The 22,136-nt window shown below is 36.3% G+C and overlaps 1 protein-coding gene across 3 annotated transcripts in view; it reads right to left on the bottom strand.

Annotated features, from left to right (window-relative positions):
• Positions 1 to 8,929: 8,929 nt before the first annotated feature.
• The window catches only part of Vstm2a (V-set and transmembrane domain containing 2A), a 28,461-nt gene continuing 15,254 nt past the window's right edge, over positions 8,930 to 22,136 (bottom strand). Inside the window, exon 5 of one of the 3 annotated variants that reach the window (XM_060365700.1) lies at positions 8,930 to 11,098. In XM_060365700.1, the coding sequence (XP_060221683.1) occupies positions 11,052 to 11,098 (47 nt within the window). In that variant the 3' untranslated portion in view covers positions 8,930 to 11,051. The remainder of the gene's footprint in view (positions 11,099 to 22,136) is intronic. The other 2 variants (XM_060365699.1, XM_060365698.1) reach the window with 2 other exon arrangements.

The raw sequence follows: 22,136 nt of genomic DNA, 5'->3' as shown, positions 1-22,136 counted from the left end.
ACTGAGCAAGCCATGTAAATGCAAGCCAGTAAGCAGCACCCCTCCATGACCTCTGCAACAACTCCTGCCTCCAGGTTCTAGCCCTGCTTGAGTTCCAGTCCTGACTATTTCCAATAATGTTTCTTATCTGGAAGTATAAGCCAAATAAACACTTTCCTTCCCAGCTTGTTCGTAGGACATGGTGTTTTTTGTTGCAATAATAGAAACTCTAAGAGAACTTCCTAACAAACGACTTTACTACGATGTTTTGTTGCTGTTGCTTTTTTTTTTTTTTTTTTTAAAGTTAGGTCAATTACTTGCTTCAGAACAGAGGACAATACTAATAAAATCTTCTTGTCTTCACACTGATGTTCTTATGGAGATTTCAGTGGCTTCCAATAATCCAGTGGCCTCAATTATTGTTAATGAGATACCTTGTACTCCACAGATCTACACTATCATATTGGTAAAGGCAAGCTAATTTAATCATGGCCTGAGCCACGTTTAAGAACCCCTTTTCTTTTGGGTATATGCCTAGGAGTGGTGTAGCTGGATCTTGAGGAAGCGCTATTCCTAGTTGTTTGAGAAAGCGCCAGATTGCTTTCCAGAGTGGTTGTACAAGTTTACATTCCCACCAGCAGTGGAGAAGGGTTCTCCTTTCTCCACAACCTCTCCAGCATGTGTTGTCTCTTGAGTTTTTGATCTTAGCCATTCTGATGGGTGTAAGGTGAAATCTTAGGGTCGTTTTGATTTGCATTTCCCTGATGGCTAATGAGGTTGAGCATTTCTTTAATTGTTTCTCTGCCATGCGACATTCTTCTGCAGAGAATTCTCTGTTTAGCTCTGTACTCCATTTTTTAATTGGATTACTTGATTTTTTTGCTGTTTAACTTCTTTAGTTCTTTATATATACTGGATATTAGTCCTCTGTCAGATATAGGGTTGGTGACATTACCAGGCCACAGAAGAAGACAATGCAGCCACTCCGGATGAGACCTAATTGACTAAGATCAAAAGGAAGGAAAAGAAGACCTCCCCTATCAGTGGACTTGGGGAGGGGCATGCATGCAGAGGGTGGAGGAAGGGAGGGATTGGGATGGGAGGAGGGAGAAAACCACAGGAGGGGTATAAAGTAAATAAAGTGTAATTAATAAAGATTTTTTTAAAAAAAGAACCCCTTTTCTCTGGTTTACAGTGAAAATTGGCAAGCTTCCAAGCCTGCAGAAAACAAGTCAGACATTCACCTGGTGATAGTATGTGTTTTTTCAGAATCCAAAGAGAAGCACTAAACAAATCTGTTCTTACTGGAGCAGATAAGGTACCAGCCAGTTCTTATTCGAAAAGGAATCTTCAGACATGTTTCAGTATCTGGTTTGATTTGCATGACTCTGGATATTCTCTCTCTCTCTCTTTCTTCGTGTGTACACATGTGTGTGTACATATGCATGCATGTGAGAGTGGGTGCATACCCACATATATGGCATATATGGAATATGTGCCCATGCGTTCCTTCATCACTCTTTATTTTTATTCTTTGAGACAGTATCACTAATTTAACCACAAACTCATGGAATCTATTAGGCAGTGTGGCCAATAATATTCAAGAATCTACCTTTCTACCCTGCCCTCTCAGGGCAGGAATTACAGGTACACCCCACCTTGTCTGGCTTTTAATGTGAATTATGAGGATCTGAACTCAGGTCCTTTTGTTACATCATAAGCACTTTACCAATGGATCCATCTCCCTGGTTCTATTTCTACTTGTTTAAAAAAAACAAAAACAAAAAACAAAACCCAGGAATATGGTGAGAATATGTATATACATCCATATGATCACTTGCACATACACACACGTGATCCACCGAATTATCAGAGAAATCTTCATAAGAACATGACTGTGAAGACAAGCGGATTTTTTTTTTCTTTTTTTTTTTTTTAGTATCACAGTCCTCTGTTCTGAAGCAAGTAACTGACCTTACTTTAAAAAAAAGCAATAACAACAACAACAAAACATCATAGTAAAGTCATTTGTTAGTGTGTACACACACACACACACACACACACACACACATTCCTTTATGGTTTAAGCAGTCACGATGACTTTAAGATTCTCCTATAATGAGTGTTGTAGATAACTCTAGTTTATTCTTTTTTAGTTTCTCTTTGGTAAACAAATATATGGTTTACATGTTTTCCTATATTGGTCCTTCATGGTTTTCTTGACTAGTGTTCATTAAATGCTTCCTATAAATGAGCATCATTGTCCTTTTTTATTTTTGTTTATAAAGGACAAGTGTCTGATCAAGAACAAATATTTAATTTCATCCAAAGTGTTTTATTTCCTTCCCTGAGATATATGAATGCTTTTTCTCCTTGGTTATGGGAATAACTGCTGCAGCAGGAACTGTCATGGCCCATATATACCTTAGCAGTTCATGATGTGCAAACACATCTCCAGCTGTCAAAGTCTGCAATTCCATGACTGAATGTAGTCTTGGAAGCTGCATAGGGCTTGCTGTGCTCTGTATAGGGATGGTGGGTTTGGATTTTATACTATCTGTAGTTCTCCACGAGGGGAAACACCCTTTGCTAATACACTCTGTATTTGTATTTCTTCTTCTATGCATGGTTCTGAACATGCTAAATAAATTAGGAACAAGCCCTCATTTCATGCCTACTCGGGGGCAGTCTTTTCTAAGACTACTGAGAATGTCATCAGTGGCTTTTCCAATTTACTTTTTGGGAATGCTCCATGTTTATTTCATATGATATAGCATATTTTGCTGGGTCTGTTTTGTTATATTCTATGGTTACCCTCATGACTGTGGGTAACCATAGAATGAGTTATAATTTCTATTTCTTTTACATGTCTTTGTCAGATTTTCTAGCAAGGTAATATTAATCTCACAAATGAACTGCGGAGTCTACCATAATTTTGTATTCACTGTGATAATTTGTGAAAGACCAGAATTGATACTTTGTTGGGTATTTAAAGATGAACTTGAGACCAACTCTTGCCCATATTTTTATAGACTTATCTGCCATTGTGTAGACTGTGTTAGGTTCTGAGACATCTAGGCTGCTATATTTTCCTGATCTATGGAAGTCTTTAGTAGAGTACTCTAGCATCTGTCCAAGTGGAGTACTGTGTGGTTAAGACCTGGAAAGTCAATGCAACCTTGAGGTTAAACAAGTGATAAAGGGGTAATAATTGTATACCTTCCAGGTGTAAAAATGTCTTCTTTAAAAAAATTCTAATTACAATTAAGTAGAAGGTTATTCATGGATTGACTTTGTGGCAGGTGTCGAGAATGCTGCTCATTTTCCTCAGGAAGAAATTCACACCTGGACCAGCAGCTATAATTGTATGCAGCACATGATTATGCTGTGATTATCTGTACTCAAGCCTCAGCTGCCTTTCATATCACCAAGGACAGATAGAAAGCCTTTATCCTTGTAGCTGATAATATCATAGCTCCTTCATTTTCCCAGAGAAGATGAATTGTTTGCTGTTGACTGTTTTGGTACAGAGAAATTTCAGAGCCTTTTCTAGATTTGTACCCACTGCCTGGTAGGACAGGAACATCTATGTGGATATTTTTTTTTCTATTTCCTTTCTTCCTTCTTTCTCCCTCTCTTTCTTTCTCTCTCTTTTTCTTTCTCTCTCTTTCTTTCTTTTTATTTTTCTTTCTTTCTTTTGTTTTTTGAGACAGGATTTCTCTATGTAGCCTTGGCTGCCCTTCATTCAATTTGTAGACCAGGCTGACCCCAAACTCACAGAGATTATCCTGCCTCTTCCTCAAGTGCTAGGGTTAAAGGCATGTGCCACCACACCTGGCTCTTCTATTTCTAAAGCTACATATTTCTATGTGTTACAACCCAGGGGGATGGGTGTGAGTAGTCACAGTGGCCTCCTCAGGCCCATAATGACTCTCATACTCTATTGCTCACATGTCCCTAAGTCATGCTGAATAGAGTGCCCCAGAGTCCACAGTCATGGTCTGGGAACCCAGTAAGATGTAGACATTTCTCTCTTTCTCATATTTTTCTTTAAAAGGTTCAATTTGAAGTAAGGCTGACAGAACTATTCCTGTTACAATGTCCAAAATATTTTTAGGAAAGGAACTTTCTTCCAAATGGTGTTCTAGGTTCATGGAATGCCTGTGGTGATAAATTTAGATGGGGCTATAACTTCATTATGACTTTGGTGCTGGAGTATAATTTTATCATAATGTTGAAACCCCTGCTCTCAAGGAATGGAGGATTTTTTATTAGGCCATGCAAACCAAGTGAGGACTGGAGAAAGGCATCCTTCTCCTCCCTTTAAGTCTCCACATTCATTCCACCACTCAAGCTCAGTCAATGGAGTGACTCATCATCAACTTCTATGCCTCTTTCCTTGTCCTCGGGCAACAGGAGCAACATGGAACCTGACGTGAGTGCTGAGGTGCTCACTCAGGTGCTTCTCAGATCTTTACAGAAGAGATGTCTGTTGACAAGCAGGTTTCGCTTAGCAGCCAGGAACAGAATCCAGACGAAAAGCATACTGCAGACATAAAGAGGATTCCTAATGCTGGTCACATCACTAGGACATGTCCTCGTCTCTGGTTCATCCCTGAGTATCCACTTTTTAGTTATGTAATGTGAGTTTATATTATATAAGCATTTAATTGTTCTTTGGAATAAATATAGTTGTGATTGTTTTTTTACAGTATATTTGGAGAGTCAAATTAATGTGCTGCAATCAGTGTGAAATAAAACAGAACAAAAATAAAAATAGTAAAATGGATGAACAAAATAATGGTATACTTTTGCAAACCCTTTCATATATAGTGAAATATAAGAAAATACTTTATTATTCTTTATAATAAACATAATTTCAAATTTCCTACGGTATACACTTTATATTATTCATATGCAGCTATAACTTTATGTTTATAGATGTAGTTGGGAACATAAGGAAGCATTGCTTGTACGTGTCCACACAGCGTTGCTTGCTGGCAAGATGACTCAAGAGTTAATCATGTGTAGAGCTACTGCAGATGACCTGAGTTTGGTGCTCAGTACCCTTGTTTGGTAGCTGACAACCACCTGGACCCCAAGCTCCAGAAGGTCTAAAGACCTCTTTCTCTTCTTCATGGGCATCCTCACTCATATGTACAGACATACAAACACATATATAATTAAAATAAAAATAAATCTTACAAGAGTCCGTACTATATCTTATTTTTCAAAGAACCTTGTCTACTTCAGAATGATTTTTATTGTTTCAACAGTGCAAATATAACACAATTTAAGATGATTTTGAGACAAAATCTCCCACTGGAAACACTGTGACCTTTTGTTTTATTTCTTTAGACAAAGTTCTCATTTTCAGGCCTGGGCTTGCCATTGTCTTGTCACCGTCCTGCCTCAGTCTACAGGCATGCAATGACACACCTGCTAGCGCTCAAAGCACCTAACCATTCAGTTTGTTGTTTTCCGAGATTTATGCTGTGGAGAGCTCTGAGGTTTTAGTTTCTGATTTTTAAAAATAAGCTTGTGTGTATATGTACGCAAGGGCATGTGGTAAGATCAGTTCTCTCCGTGCCTTAAAAAAAAGTCTTTAGTGTCTGCTTTTCCCATCTTTTTGCCTTTTCCATTTGAATAAAGTAGTCTCTTACTCGGAGCGGAGCGGAGATGACTATGCTCCACCCCCGCCCCATGGCTGCCTGATGTCACGGGTCGTGCACGGTATTTTATATACTATTTCTTTTTCCTCTATGTACTCACCTTTGATGTGGTCGAGAACTTTCTTTTTTTAACTTTTATCTTTTTACTTAAAGTGAGCATTTCACAGCTTCTCTTTGCCATAGCTGAATTGCTACCCTATGTCTATTGAGAGAGTAGTCCATTGACTGTTAGGCCCAGGATGCTGCAACAATGTGTCTGCTAACTGGGTTGGATGCTGTGTGCCTCATGGGTATATAGCATGTATTTCTTTAATAAAGAAACTGATTCATAGAGCGATGTGCAGATTATTACACTAATAAACATAACATATACTTTAAAGCTCATGGATTGTTTCAGTGTTTTACATTTACTATTTTCAAACTATGGTTGATGACAGGTAACTTAAAACTAGAGGGTGAGCAAATTACCCATGCTTTTATTTTAAATTACATATGCAGTTCCAGTAACTAGTTCATTACCATATTCCAAACAGTCCCAATTATCTTTTCAATCACCTGATATAACCATGAAAACATCAACTTTATATTGGCATTCAAATATGCTAATATCTCATATCTCCTGAATCCCCACAATATCAGTATAAAAATATAAACAATTTGGGGCTTGGGAGATGATTCAGTGGGTAAAATCACATGCTACACAATACAGACATGGCTGAGAATGCTTGTAAACACAAGAGATGGGAGAATTCCTGGGTCTGCTATCTTCCAGCCTGGTTCCAGTTTCAGAGAGAGACTCTGCCTCAAGGGAATAATGTGAGGAATGACAGAGCAGGACTTGCAGTCATCCTCTGTTCTCAACAGGCATACATGAACACACACCACACATATACACACATGCCTATACATCTCTCTCTCACCTCTCACAACATACTCACACATAAACACACACAAACACACTCACACACAGAAACACACACACACACACACACACACACACACAGTCTAAAACTAATTCAGAAACTTCAGTCCTGTTCCCAAAGAGAGTTGCTAATATGATAAACTGGGAATAAGCTTCAGGATGGCAGAAAAGCCCTTCTCCTGAGAACAGAATAAAACTTCTAACTGGGATCTTTGCAAGCTCCAGCTCTGCTTTGTTTGTTCTCCTGGGCTCAGCACCCTGTGAAGATACCTTGCCTTTGCCTAATCCTGCCTAATGCTCTCCTTCATGTCCTTCCCTACCCCTCCCTGCTCTCTGCCCCTGTTCACAGTCTAGACCTTGTACAACTCTACCTGATGTTTGCTTCAGGCGATTGGCATTGCTTCTCCCTCTCCCTGAAGACAGGAATCCTCTGCTTCTTATCATCTAGGACTGCAAGACTTCATCCCAAGAGTAACCTTCTCTGCCCTCCCAGTCACTCACCTTTTCTCCTCTTCTTGGGTTTCCATAGAATTTATTGGTATTATATATTTTATTGCTTTTGAATACTTTTTATTGTTTCTCACTACATAAAAGGAAAAACCTTATCTAATTCATGGCTGACATGCTTCACTCTTTACATTTCCTGAATGGCAGAGTGCTCCCTTTGCTAATGAACAGTTTTAAAAATAAAATTGGTTGATATAAATACTTGAAACTTAGTGCAGTCATATTTTTAGCTTCAGAGTCTTAATTCAAAGATACAATCATTAGTATATATATTTTCCCAATAAAGATTGCATTTACCTCTTGTTAATATTTTTAGACAAATTAACACTATAGTCAATATTTTGTTTTCTATATAGGGTTAATACAGGAATAGTATCTGTATATTTTGTGCAAAATTAAACTAGCCTATTTTATTTTATTTATGAGTCAGGATTTCAGCATGTAGACAGGTTGGACTTGAACTCATGGTTTTCCTGTTCCAATCTTCTTAACACTGAGATTACAAGGGTGTATCACCATGCCTTTTTTTGTTAGCATTTGTTGTAAAAAGTAAATATTACTCAATTATTCCATTTCATGTGTAATACATTAAAATTTTCTAGGCTTAAAATGTTTTATTTGCCAAGTATGTGTGTATATATGTATACTAATATAGTTATCTGAACACATCTTGTTTCTGAGAACTTTTAGGTAAAAAACTTCAAACACATAAAAATAAGGACTTCTTAGGTTCTCAAAATCATTTCTGTATTTCTTTCTCATGTGAGAAAAACCACAATTAAGTAAGTTTTCAAAATTAATGCATCACCAGGACCATCTCCATAAAGTGAATATTGGAAAACCATACAAGTGAATATTGGAAAACCATAACATCTGTAGCTAGATGGCTGTACAAACCAGTCACGGGCTATCAAACTGTGGGTACTCAAGTCTCTTAGATAAAATGGCATAGTATTAGAACACGGTGTACATAGCTTCTTGACTTTAAATCATCTCTAATTGCTATGCCTAACACAGCACAAATGCCACATAGATAGTTGCTACAGTGTGCTGTAGGGTTGACTGTAAACAGAGCTGGTTCATATCCTCTACGAAGCTCAGTTACTAACTCAAATTACAGCCTCTGTTTTAGAGAATCCTGTTACTGTACTTTATTCAGGAGTATCTTTATTTGCATCCTTTGCTTTTTAAACTTCCTATAAGTCTTTAAGAATCAAAGTATCTAACTTAAAGCAATTTCAGCTTTCTATAAGTCTCTCATAAAAGATAGTATATAACCTTGGAAACAAGGTTAAAAAAGACAGATACTTTACTTTTGCCTTTCTATTCAATTCCATAGCCATGGCTACATAAAAAGTTATAGCCTCGAAGGAATATAATACAGTATACAAATGTTTAGAAGGTCCCGTTGATACACTGTATTTTCTGTTTAATAGTTAAAATTCCATACTCTTTCTGAGTTTAGAGCAAACAGATAGTATGCCATACTCTTTTTACAAAGTGGGAGGTGGGCTAGAATTTGGTCACACGGTGATTAGCGGTCTATATTATTTTGGACACTAATATAATGAACATAGTGAGCATTCTTCCTAAACTAACGTAGGCTCTTTTATCACAAGAATGGTGAACATTACTGATCTAGGTACAACTATGGCTTGCTGTAGAACTGGCTGATATCATAATCTGAACATGAAGTAAAAATATAATGCATCATGGTTTTTCTCAGTTTGATTGACTTTCAATATATGCCATAATCTATGGAATTCTTAAAGCTCAAAGAGACTGAACTGGTAATATCTACCTATCATTTTATACAACTTTCAGGTATTTAACTTTGAAAGAAAAAACATTTATATGTTAATAAAGCATCATAATTAAACCTTTATTTCTCATTAGAATGAAGTATTGAGTCAAATGAAACCAGAAAAATGGCAAGAAAAGATTTAGCATAAAATCTTTTAGCATTTCTTAAAAGAATGTCAAGAGTGTTATGAAACTATGCACATTGCTTATAAGTGGATGGCAAAGTACAGTCCTTTACTTTAGAAAAGCAAAGGTACTCATTGCATTCAAGTTACAGTTTAGGACCTTGTATTGGGAATGGACCATTCTTACTTATATGGTGTTATGGTTTTGTAATAAAAATAAAAGAATCTCTTAGGATGACTAACTGGATATATTCTTTCTCAGGCTATAACTCTTCCATATTGTAAGCAGGAATATATTGATTGCTTTGTCTTTCTTTGACAGATAAAGATTTATTTAGAATGGATCTAAACAAAATATCATAAAGTCAAAAATAATAATGGAATATTTAAAATTATAATTAATGAGTCAAGATTGAACACCTATCTTTTTCAGTCTGGGCTTTGCAATATTTGCATATTGTATTCAGCCAACAATCACATTTTAATTTTTAATTAGTAGACATTAAAATATAATTAGCAGCAAATAACAGAATGACAAAGCTACAGAATTTTTTGAAGAACACTGGAAGCAGCATTATTTAGTCAGACTGTGAAGTACTCTTCCAGGACCTTGGGGAGTCAAAATATCTTCTTCAGCCTTCCCACTTGGTTTCATTATTTTTTTTTTTGAGATAGAATATTGATAACACAGGGAGATCTATCAAAGCAGGATGTGCATTCTTCAGACTCGAGATCCCCAAACCTTAATAAACACACATACAAAAGAATGCAGCAAATTCCAACATAGCATACATACAACAAAATTAATTCATCTATCAGAGACATACACAATTTAAAAATATGCATTTTCCAGGAGGAAGCAGAGGACAACAGAGACAAACTATAGTTGTTGAACCAGTGGAACAGAGAAACACACTACAAAAATCCACACAATATGTGAGTTACAGATAAAAAATAATGCTTTTGGAAAAGAAGTTTGTGGCCTAATATATGCTCATGTGTATATTTGTATATAGAATGAAGAAAGTCAGCTTGCATGAAAGTCATAGTCTATCTACCTTGAAGTCATACTACACACACTATAAGCAATTTACAGGATTTGCCAGGATTGCATATACAGAAACTGCAAAATGAATTAAAATACATTGAAATATAGCACACTCAATATGTATGAATATAAACCTCCCAGGATTGACAAGGATTGGCCATAATTGGCACTTGCCACCATTGAACAAGAACAGCAATCAAGGAAAAGAAGGGAAACTCCAAGGTAAATTCCACGGGGCAAAAAAGAAGTTTAAATAAATTAAAAAAAAACTTTCTTTGATTATTTCTTATGTAAAATAAAGTTGTCTGTTTTTGATTTGCAGTGTCCAGCATTTTGCTTTTTGTTTTTCTCCCCAGCTGGGGTGCTGTTCGAAGATAGTTTGTGTTTCTTAGGCTTTCCATCTTTGTTTGATTCTTGCAGATTAGGTATCCCTTGGTAGGAAATCGGTGGAATCCATGGAAATATTTACTATACTGATGACTTTCAGGCCAACTCCTGAACAATCAGTGAAATGTAGATCTTATTTGTTGCAATAAAAGAAAAAAAATGATCTTGTTATTAGAAAATGTTCTATCACGTCACATTAATTCTCTTGAAATAAAAGATCAGCGACTTCCCAAAGAAAATACTATCAATAAAGCATGATAGCCTCTTCATTTATGCTTCCGGAAGCTGACGTTCCTTGTGTAGGTAACTAGAGTAGAGGGGTGCAGAATGGTGCTTGGCGTTTAGGGTCAACTTTGCTGTCCGCTCCGTAGATTTTACAGGCGATTTGCTCTTTGCTTTAAGAAGAGAAAGTGATATTGGAAAAAAGTCAGCACTTTAGATTAAAGCAAAGCACCCTTCACAAAGCCACAAACAAGAAGCAGGACAGAAAGTCCATGGCTTGTAGCTATCCTCGCACCTGCGGAAGAAGTTATAAGATATTCGCTCATCTTGAAGATTTCCAATGCTCCTTATTAGGCTGTTTTAAACATATACATATATATATTTAATTAGCTCGCCAGCTTGGCTCTGGTGCTCATGAATGTCTTGGCATGCACTGCAAACAATAACACATACAAAACATTTCAGTCCCAAGAAGCTGGTGGTGTCTGTTTTCAAACAATGCCATCCCGTGGCTGGGAACTCTGAGAGCAAACGAATCCAAACACGTTTTCCCTTAAGAAATTGGGTGAATATCACTTTCAAGGTCATTTGGTTGTTCCTATCTTTGTCCCTGAGAGCACACTCCCTATTTCACTAGTGTGTTAGTGTAAAGGTCCAGGAGAAACCCTATTCTTGAGGGCACTGTTCTGCTCAGTGCTCAGGACTGTTGGATGCTGCTGCCTCTTGGTGACTACTTTCAGAGTGTGACCATTCTCAAGATTTTATTCCTCAAGACGAGGAAGAGCTAGCGATGTCAGTAAATGAGCAAGCTCTAAAACTAGTTTTGTATGGTAGGGAGGAGATAAAATGGTATTTTCACAATTCTTCCTTTATTATCCAATCAACTATTCATAATGACATATGAGTAACTACTTGTAAATGAGGGACACAAATGTTCTTTGTTTGTTTAGTTGAAGAATGGTTATAAGAAATTGGGACAGGAAAAGTATGAGAATTCAAACTTTTCAATATTTCAGCTATACCAGGTTGGCTCCTTAATTACAATGAGAGAAACTGATGTACCCAAAGAACTGCTGTAGAATAAACAAGTGAGGATTTGGAATGGCCCATTGAAAGACCCACATCTGATTTTTTTGTTAAGTTGCTTTGGTACTGACTCTGATTCGCTTTTCTGGGAGGTAGCCTGTGTATGTTACCCAAAATCTCCTTCCATCAACCTAAGGACTAGAGACCCAGGAAGTGCCCTGCATTCAACTTGTGTGAAAAAGTTCAGAGACCCAAAAGTTACTCTTAATCCCCATGGGGCTCTAAGTACAGAGATCATACAAAGAAAACGTGTTTTATTAGACTATTTGCAATTAAGCATGTATTCATGTTAGATTTTGAAGGAAGACTATTTGACAGAAAGGAAAAGACACAATATTACACAGTTCTCTTAATTGCTGATTGCACTTGATTTGACACACATATATATGCAACCAAGAGAAGTTTTAAAAATGATGAAAGTAGTAAACTTTGGGAAATAATTCACTTTGGGAGTTATTTTGTGAAGTAGCAATTTTCTTCTTAGGGTGAGTGTTAGAAGTTGGTTTCTAACTGAAATTGCTGTTTTTCGATACTCCCTTCTTGGATCTACCCTTCCTAGAACATGGCTGCCCCAGCATTTCTCTAACACACTAATAAAACAACAGCTGCTTCACCTTGACTCAGCATTTCCTGCCATATGTCTAGCATGTGCAAGTTAAAGTATAATTTACATGAATATTTTAACAGGAAAAGTAATAACCCAGTCTTACATCGTTGAGAATATTTGAAAACCACTGGAAATTTGAATTGCCCTCAGATGCACAATCCACCATTGGAACACAGAACTTTCTTTTTCCCAGGTTAGAATCTTTCATCCACTCTGTTTGTATGCATTCAATAGCACATTAGATGAGTTCATTTGTGACAAGACAATCATTAAGACTTTGTTCTATGTGGCAAATTCCACATCCTGCTTCATCACATCATTGAGTGATTTTCATTTTTTTTTGGTTTTTATTTGTGTCTTGATGAAGAGAGATGGACTCTTTGGTGAAATTTGAGGCTCTAAACTGTTGTAATTTGTTTTAGGCAATTGTACCAAGTTACCAACAACACTGTTTTCATTAAGATTCAAACTATTTTCAGTAAACAATATTGTCAGCCCACACACTCTTGTTTATTACATAGAAATATCAAAAGAATTGTTTTTCATCAAGAACAAACCAGCAACTCCTCAGGTACTCTTTTTTTTTTTTCCATACAGAAACACTTCACTTTTGTGAAACAATAAACCAAACTGCAGTCACAAGTCCTTAGTTCAAACTTCTTTTGTCATTCACTTCTAAGATTTCAAATGAGACACTTACTTAGTATGGTTTCTAAAATTACTTTAGCTATGCATACATTATTATTTTTTTGGCTTTTTCAAATTATTAAGCCAGATCTGCCTTAGAATAGAGTCACCTACTTTATTTTATTTGTTTTATTTATTGTTTATTTATTTTGTTTTATTTATTTAGTTTTTATCCTCAGGTCAACCATATACCAATTACTTGCCCTAAATTATTACACATTTAAGCAGTCATTGCCCTCAAACGACCTACTGCCCACTGTATCTTTTTCCTCCAAAGAACGGTACTCTCTCTCTCCTGAATTTTTCCAGTATTTTGGTTGTGCTTCCCTTGTGTCTTCCCATAGTTAACATAATTTGCAATAAATTTTCTTTATATATTATCTCATTGAACACAACATTAATCCATTGAAAGTGAAGAATTGAATTCTTTCAAGCAGTTGTTAAGCATACTGTTCATTTAAAAAAAAATCTTTTGAGATTTTAAACTTCTTACTATAATGTAAAATACTCCATGATGAAGAGAGATACTATTATGTAACTGCTGGAGGAAAATGTGAAGGTAGTATGTGTGGTTTAAGAGAGGTCATATTTTCTTCTAGGTTCAGAAGGTATGTCCCTTGTCTTGTAGCTACCCCATCCCCCCTACCCCTCAATCCTTAAATTTGTTTCCAGGGAACTCTTGGGTGTAATTCCTATGCTTATGCAAGCTAGTGGATATATTTTTTTCTAATGTAAATAGGAAAGAGGTGTCTAAGAAGTCTTAAAAGTCTGCGAGAAAGCCTGGCTCCTATTTGTTTGAGTCCTCATGGATTTAACACTATCTCCAGAGACGCAGACAAGCATGCAATTCTCAAGACTGTGAGAAATTAGTCTTGCCAAGGAACAATGAAGGAAAGCCTCAGCAGTTTCATCAACATCATCACCATCATCATCATTCTCAAATAGCATAATAGAAATTTCACCTGATTACTTTTTAAATAAACAAAAATCTAAGCTTGGCAGTCAATACTTGACAACTTTTTCACTTGAGCCAGAAGTGGTTATATATGCCACCTCCTTCTAATATCATCTGTCCCAACAGCTATGTTCTGTCCCAGGTCATCAGCAGAAATCACACTCATGGAGACTCATTTTCCATCTTCTCCTTGTTTGTTGAGTTTGTGGCAGCAGCTAAATTGCTTCTTTCCTCTTGCTCCTTGCCATGTTCCTCTGCCACATGGAAGAATTTAGCTCTCCCCATACATTCCATTTAGCAGCTATGTGTACTGCACTTCTAGCTATGCTTGTGATTTACAAAGTAACTAAGACGCATGTGAGAACTAGTGTGTGTCAACACAGTACTCATTTGTAGACACAGTCTTATTCCTCAGAGCCATCCCAGATGCTTAATGCACAGACTAAGAAAGCAATACCTGGTGACAGAAAGTAGTCCCTCACCCTGAGTTACACAGGTAGGGCAAAGGCATAGACATGAAGTCCAAGCACAGAGTCAGCAAAGATCCTGAGATGCTCCTGACTGAACCCTGAGACAGTGACAGTGTTTCAAGACCTCCACCTTTATTAGGTCATCATTTGAAAGAAGAGTATGCCCAAGAGACAAATCCATCTCACACACATTTTACTTTTCTCTAGCTATGACTTGATAAATACTGGATATGGAAACATCTCCTCGACCTAAGTGAACTTTAGCTAGCTCTTTATAATGTATCAGATAACACATTACACAACGTTTTGAACTTTTTAAATCATAAACTTTTTGTGTTTAATGCCTCTTAAGAATTTCAGTGAGATGTGGGTTCACCATTATTCTGACAGCACTTGGCGAAGAATTTCTTTTTCCCAGGGTTTTGATCCAAGTCCAAGAGAAAGATATGTTGAGTGTTGAATATGCTATCATTAGTTAGCTATGGGTACAGAAAGAATAGCAAAGTTCATGGCTTGGAAGAAATATCACCAGCTGTGAGTATCAAATGACCAAGTACAGAGAAGCACTTCAATATTTAATTCACACAAAGCCTACTTAAATATCCACTTTATTTTGACTTTGAATATTTTTATACATTACTTTCCTGCACTCATTTGACTTTTACTTGGTGTAAGAACAAGACACACACCTATTGAAAGTCTCTGTTGTGTACTCCACATAACCTACCCAAGAGCTTCCTTTTCTTTATCTCCCTAACCATCTACTAGCAGGAATAAGAAAAAAGAAGAAAGAAATTCTATCCCTGTGTGGTTCTACTAAGCAGAATGTAGAATATTTGTTTTTGCAAGAATGAATACCAGAGATGCCTGTCTTATGACCAGAACTACTCCAAGATAAGTGCCATAATAGTCTGATGACTTGTTGTCTGTGAAGAAGTCAGTGTCTCCATTTCCTTTTACCACCTTTGAGAAGACAGTCCTCTATGACATACTTTTCTTTATTACAGATGTCAGCTTTAAGAAGTGAAAATGACTGTGATAATTTGAGCTAACTTTTGAAGAAAATTTTATTCAGGTTAGCTCGTAATAAGTCACTACTAAGAGGATATATCAAATCATAGTGTGATCTTATTCTAATTATTTTAAGAATGATACCTTTTTATTAGAAATTCTAAGGTTCCAGTCACAATTTCTTTGAGAAATCTAGCTTTTATAAAGACGTGAATATCATTTTTACTTAACACACACTACTGAATTTGCAGTGCCCTGGAATGTTGGCCACTTAAGATTCTTTTCTTTCCTATGGTCAGCACATCAAGACTATTCTAATTAAAGGGCATTATACTGAGGATCAGGGAGAAAGTTTAATTTCCCCTCCATTCCAGGTCTAAATGACAAGGCACTTGGATGATAGCCCAGTTACTGCAGAATGTTACAGACTTTCTTCTTGCGAAAATCAGTCACTTCAATGTTTTTAGGCATCTACTTTCTAATGACGACTGGCTCTGTAAGAGGAATGTTTCCTCTTTCCAAGCAAGGTCACATACGTCTTTTTATACTGTGTATCTTTGTATTCAGTTTGTGTGTGTGTGTGCATGTGTGCAAGCCAGCATGCAGATGTGCAGGTGGAGGCCAGTGGTTGACAATGGGCATTTTCCTTGATAATTTTCCAACTTGTATATTGAATCAAGGTCCCCATCTACAGTCTAGAGATCACTGATTCATCTAGTTTAGAGAAAACTTGTCCCAAGTTTTCCCTGTCTCCCGTTCTAGTGTGGTGGGATTATAAGAGGCTGTCAAACACTACCTGGCACTTACATGGATACGGAGGATTCAAACACTGGTCTTCATGTTAACATTGGAAGCACTTCTATCTACTGAAGCAATTCTACAGTCCTGAACTATGTTCATTATACTTGCATGGAAGTATTCAATTACCGAGCCAACTTCCAGGCTGCCATCGTAAGTCATCTCAGTAGTGATGCCCTCTTCTAAGTAAACCAGAACTTGTCAATCTTGTAACTATGACATGATGAATTATGACAGGACTAGCTATTATTTCTTTGGCACTTTTATCCCTGGCTATGATAATCAGATGTTACCAGTTAATGCATTCCATAATTTCATCTGGTAATTCTTTATCCCTGAAAAATCTAAACTTTCTCCGTTCTGACTGTTAAAAATAGAGAGGAATATATGTTGTTTTGACAAAATGGAAGCAAGAAGAATAAGACCTGGTTAATAAAGAGAAGGATTGAAAGAAGGAAGTTTGACTATCACACTTTAGTAACAATTTTAATGCATAAGTAACAATCACATATAATTAATACTACATTCCCTAGCATATGAGTAAATGCTGCTAATAAACTTAAAACTATGTACTCCTAGATTTTATGTTCTCTGCATATGTACTTTCATTATTAGTTAGCACACCTTCTTATAATGTGAAGTTCATAACAATTCAGACTCTGAATAATCAAATTCCACATATGTGGTTATTGAATAGCTCCAAATTTAACTAAGGGATTAAGTAAGGGCATTCAAAGTGGAGAATGAAATAGAGAAGATGGCAGAACAACTTGCATTGGAGTGTGATGACAGGAACTATGCACGTGGTCCACCTACCTAAGAGCAGCAAGGATACTGACCCTGAGTTTGGAAGCCAATACAAGGTTCAAGGATCATTGAATGCTAAATGTTGTGGTCAAAGAAATGTATTTTTTAAATTTATTTTAATATTTGTTTTTAAATTAATTACAGGTTATTCACTTTGTGTCCCAACTGTAACCCTTCCCTCATCCCCTCCCAATCCCATGCTCCACCCATGCCCCTCCCTCACTCCACTGATAGGGGAGGTCCTCCTCCCTTTCCATCTGATTCTATCAGACTTATCAGGTCTCATCAGAACTGGCTGCACTGTCTTCCTCTGTGGCCTGGTAAGGCTTCATTCCCCTCATGGGGAGGTGATCAAAGAGCAGATATAATGCTTGCACTGATGAAGTAGAAGGGTTGGAGTGAATATTAGGTAATTACTCAGTAACTGGTGAAATAAAGAACATCTAATATAGTTTCTGTATTCTGATAGACCTCATCTTTAAGGTCATTAAAGTAAATTCCTTAGCAAATAAAAAAAAACCCTCATAATTAAAAAAAAAAAAGATGAGCAAGGAATTCAGAATGAAGAAGTAAAAGAATGGAGAACAACAGATGTCAAGGCACAACTTCAAAATTCAGGAATCTTTGTAAATAAATTGAAATGATGTCACCACAATTTGGAAAATGATAATTTTTCAGAACTTAAAATTTAAATTTTGATGCTCAGTAGATTTTTTATTTTGGTGTGGCAACTATTAGGGCACCCAATGCCAACAAGACAAAGAAACTATTAGTCTCATGGCCTACAGTTCTTCAGCATAAAGCAAAATGGTAAGATTTTGTTCATGGGTTTTTTCAGCTTAATGCTAATAGTTTTATACCTTTTCCTCAACCTAGCTGTTTCAAAATTTTCTGAGTTAAAATGTTTTGTAAGGTATAACATAGGTTATCTTCTTGGCAATAGGCATTAAATTATTAGAGGTTCTAATGTGACTACTTTTTAAAACTTCTCCTGATTAAGACAAATCAGGGGAACAACACAACAGGGTACCAGAGACTGTTTGTCTATCTCGTAAACATAATTTGTCATTATCACCTGAAATACCAATGTGATGTTTATCATTAAGCCCCTAATGAAGGGTGGTACAAGTGCTATTTTCCAATTTTCTCTGGTCATTACTATGTAAGTGGTCTGAAAATGTTTTCTTAAATATTTACCAATTTATATAAAATGTATCTGTCTTCTTAATAATAATGTATCTTACTGGTTTGTACTCAGATAACTAAAGCATGAATCTTCAAATTGTAAACATTCACTTTATGTTAATTATATTAGCTAAATGGTGGTAGGGAGTACAATAACATTAAAAGCACCAACAAATTCATAGCTCCAATTCCTGTAAAATATTTTAGATGGTTTGAAATAGAGTTTTCAAATTCAATTTTTTTTATTATATTTAGTAGTTTTAATTCCATCTGGTGCTCCTTTAATGTAGCATTTTCCACATTAATTATTTACAATCTAGAAATGAGAAAATTGCTTTCAAACTACATGAGTTTGTTTGATCAGAATAGTTACAAATAAAATATTTTACAATTGGCTACAAAAGATGTTTTCACATATTTGTGTATAGAATGTCTAAATGATACAAGAAAAGAACTGATGCTACAATAGATTCTGCCACAACTTTGTATATACCTTTATAAAGTGAAATTTTAGAGTGTCTGATTGCATTATTTAATCTTCACTATGATTTTTATGACTTTGAAGATAAAACTGCTTCATTTAATTATACATTCTGTCTTTATTTTCCCAATAGTTGCATAGCTGCCTGCTTAGTGGAACAAGGAATTGGAAATCCTGCATTCACAGTTTGCTTTGGGTCAAACACAGAAACTGTTAAACAGTCAGGTTAAATACCCCTTATTTATAAATCTTTCTGTGCATGGAATCATCATATAGCCCCAATGCAGACACTTTACCCACCATCTTAATATTTCTTTGAATTATGAGACTAAACCACATCAAAAATTACATATTTTATCTGTGGCTGTTATGTGTGCTTTACTTACAAATTCATTGGGCTCAAATATTTCTGTTTAGAAACAATGGTTTGATAGACAAATTATCTACTCAGTGTCTAGAAAGCATGGCATAAAATAGTAAGTGGATATAATATTCCTAATTTTATCCTACATAAAACTTTTCAGCACAACAGTTTCATGACAATTCTTCACTATAAACATGTACATTCATGTGACCATGAGTATAACATGCATCAGTAGCTTCACAGTCACATAGAAATATTATTTTACTTCACTTATTGGTCTGTCATGAGATGCCTACTTTTATTTTTGCACCAGAAACATTTTAAACATTAATTTTTTCTTTTATCAAAGTATCAAGTTAATGTGCTAGCTAAATAATACAACATCAAATGTTAACATCTTAACTTTCTAATGTACATGGATCATTTTATTAGTTTTTCTATGATCATAGATCAGATTAATTTAAAGTTTTACATATGATGTGTTTTCACGTAAGGGTTTTAAGTCCTATAGTTTCTCATGTTATGTTAGGTATTGAATCTTTCTATTGTCACCAACTGTTCTGTCAAATATGGTTCTATTTAATTTGTTGTGGTTTAATGAATTTATCAGTTGATGTCTCTGTTTTTAGGTACTGTGTATTTTAACATAACATAAAGCCAGACACACTAAATCTACTAGAAGAGAAAGTGAGGTAGAGCCTTTAATTCATTGACACTGGAGACAACTCACTGAACAAAACAACCAAGAGCTCAAGCTCTCTGATCAACAATTAATAAATGGGATCTCATGAACCTGAAAAGCTTCTGTAAAGCCAAGGACATGGTCAACAGAACAAAACAACAACCTATAGACTGGAAAAAGATCTTCACTAATCCTTCATCTGACTGAGAGCTAATATCCAGGATATATAAAGAAATTAAACTCCAACTAACCAAATAATACAATTTAAAAATGGGGGACAGAACTAAACAGAGAATTTTCAACAAAGGAATATTGAATGGTGGAGAAACATTTAAAGAAATGCTCAACGTTGTTAGTCATCAGGGAAATGCACATCAAAATGACTTTGATACTCCATCTTTCACCCATCAGAGTGTCTAAGATCAAAAACTCAAGTGACAAGACATGCTGGAGAGGATGTGGAGAAAGAGGAACCCTCCTCATTGCTGGTGGGAATGTAAACTCATACAATCACTTTGGAAATCAATGTGGCACTTTTTCAGAAAACTGGGAATAGTGCTAACTCAGACCCAGCTAAACCACTCCAGGCTATATATCTGAAACATGCTCAACCATACAACAAGGATATTTTTCTCAACTATGTTCATAGCTGCTTGTTCCCTAATAGCCAGAATCTGGAAACGACCTAGATGTCCCCCATCCAAAGAATGGATACAGGCATTGTGGTACATTTACACAATGGAATACTACTCAGCTATTAAAAAAACAAGGAAATCATGAAATTGCAGGCAAATGGACAGAACTAGAAAAGATCATCCTGAGAAAGGTAACCAAGAAGCAGATAGACACTCATCGTATACACTCATTTATAAGTGGATGTTAACTATATAATATAAGATAAGCATACTAAATTCTACATATGTAAAGACTCTAAACAACACAGAGAACCCTAGGGAAGATGTTTAATTCTTATTCAGAAAGCAAAACAGGATAGATACTGGAAGTGGCAGAAGAAAGGGAACAGAATGGGAGCCTACCACAGATGTCCCCTGAAAGAATCCACCCAGCAGGGGATCCAAGCAGATGCTAAGACTCACAGCCAAACTTTGGATTCTTATGAAAAAAAGGAGGATAAAGAAGGATGCAGGATGTGGAGGGAACAGAAGCCCCACAAGGAGACCAACAACGCCAAAATATCTGGGCCCAGAGCGGTTACTACAGAAAGTGATGATGCATTAACCAAAGTCTTTGCACAGAGAAGACCTAGACCACCTGCTCAGACGTAGCCCACAGATAGCTCAGTCTCCATGTGGGTTGCCTAGTAGAGGGAGATGAGACAGTCTCTGACATGAACTTGGTTGCCTGCTCCTTGATTACTTCTCCCTGGTAGGGTGACTTAGCTAGCCCACAAAAGAGGATCCGGACAGTCCTGGTGGGACTTGATAGGCTAGGGTCAGACTCTAGAGGAGGAGGACTTCCCCTATCAGTGGACTAGGGGAGGGAGAGGGATAGGGGAGAAAGAGGAAGCAAGGTTGGGATGGAAGGAGATGAGGGAGAGGCTACAACTGAGATAGAAGGTGAATAAATTGTAAATAATAGTAAGAAAAGAAAAACAGAAAACCTGTCATGAGTATAACTAGTCAGAACTTAGCATCTGATTCACTATTCATATAGAAATTTCTTCCCACAAGTACAAGTTCAGAGAACATGGTTCTAAAGCCCCATGTTTGACCTACCCTGTCAAATCAAATTGTTCTTGGGAAGGGGTGTTCCATCTCAGTGCAGAGTGGTAAGACATCCAACTCACTGTGACCTTGGTAATATTAACACTGACAGTATTTGTCGCAATCATATCTGTTAAATGTACAAAAATTACTTTGTATTTTTAGTTCATTAAATATATGAATACCTGTAAAAGTCTGACAATGGCAGTGCTGATTCCAGCCATCTAAACGCACATGCTGTAAATTATTCAGTTGTAAATTACCTCAGTGAGTTGCTCCATTCACATTTATGTGACCTATTATTATTTATTATCTTTTTTCAAAAGTGACTCTTTTACATCTTTTCCTTTTTGGGCACAACTGAGGAATATGCATTATGTTCTGACTTTTCTTCTCCCTTGGTATTGTATTTAGATAGAGGATTTGACTGAATTTGTACATTAGTCTAGTTTTCATCCATGTCACATGACTTCCCTGCTGAGAGGATCACATAATCACAGTACATTTTTACTACTGGCATGCTTCCTTCTTTCCTTAAGAGTTCTGCAAAAATAATACCTTGTACATTGTTTCAAGTTTTCACAAAATTTCATTAAACATTTTAGTTACTAATA

This window comes from Meriones unguiculatus, chromosome 12, assembly GCF_030254825.1.
Source record: "Meriones unguiculatus strain TT.TT164.6M chromosome 12, Bangor_MerUng_6.1, whole genome shotgun sequence".
NCBI classification, from domain to species: Eukaryota; Metazoa; Chordata; class Mammalia; order Rodentia; family Muridae; genus Meriones; species Meriones unguiculatus.
This window is presented reverse-complemented; position numbering and strand designations above follow the sequence as displayed.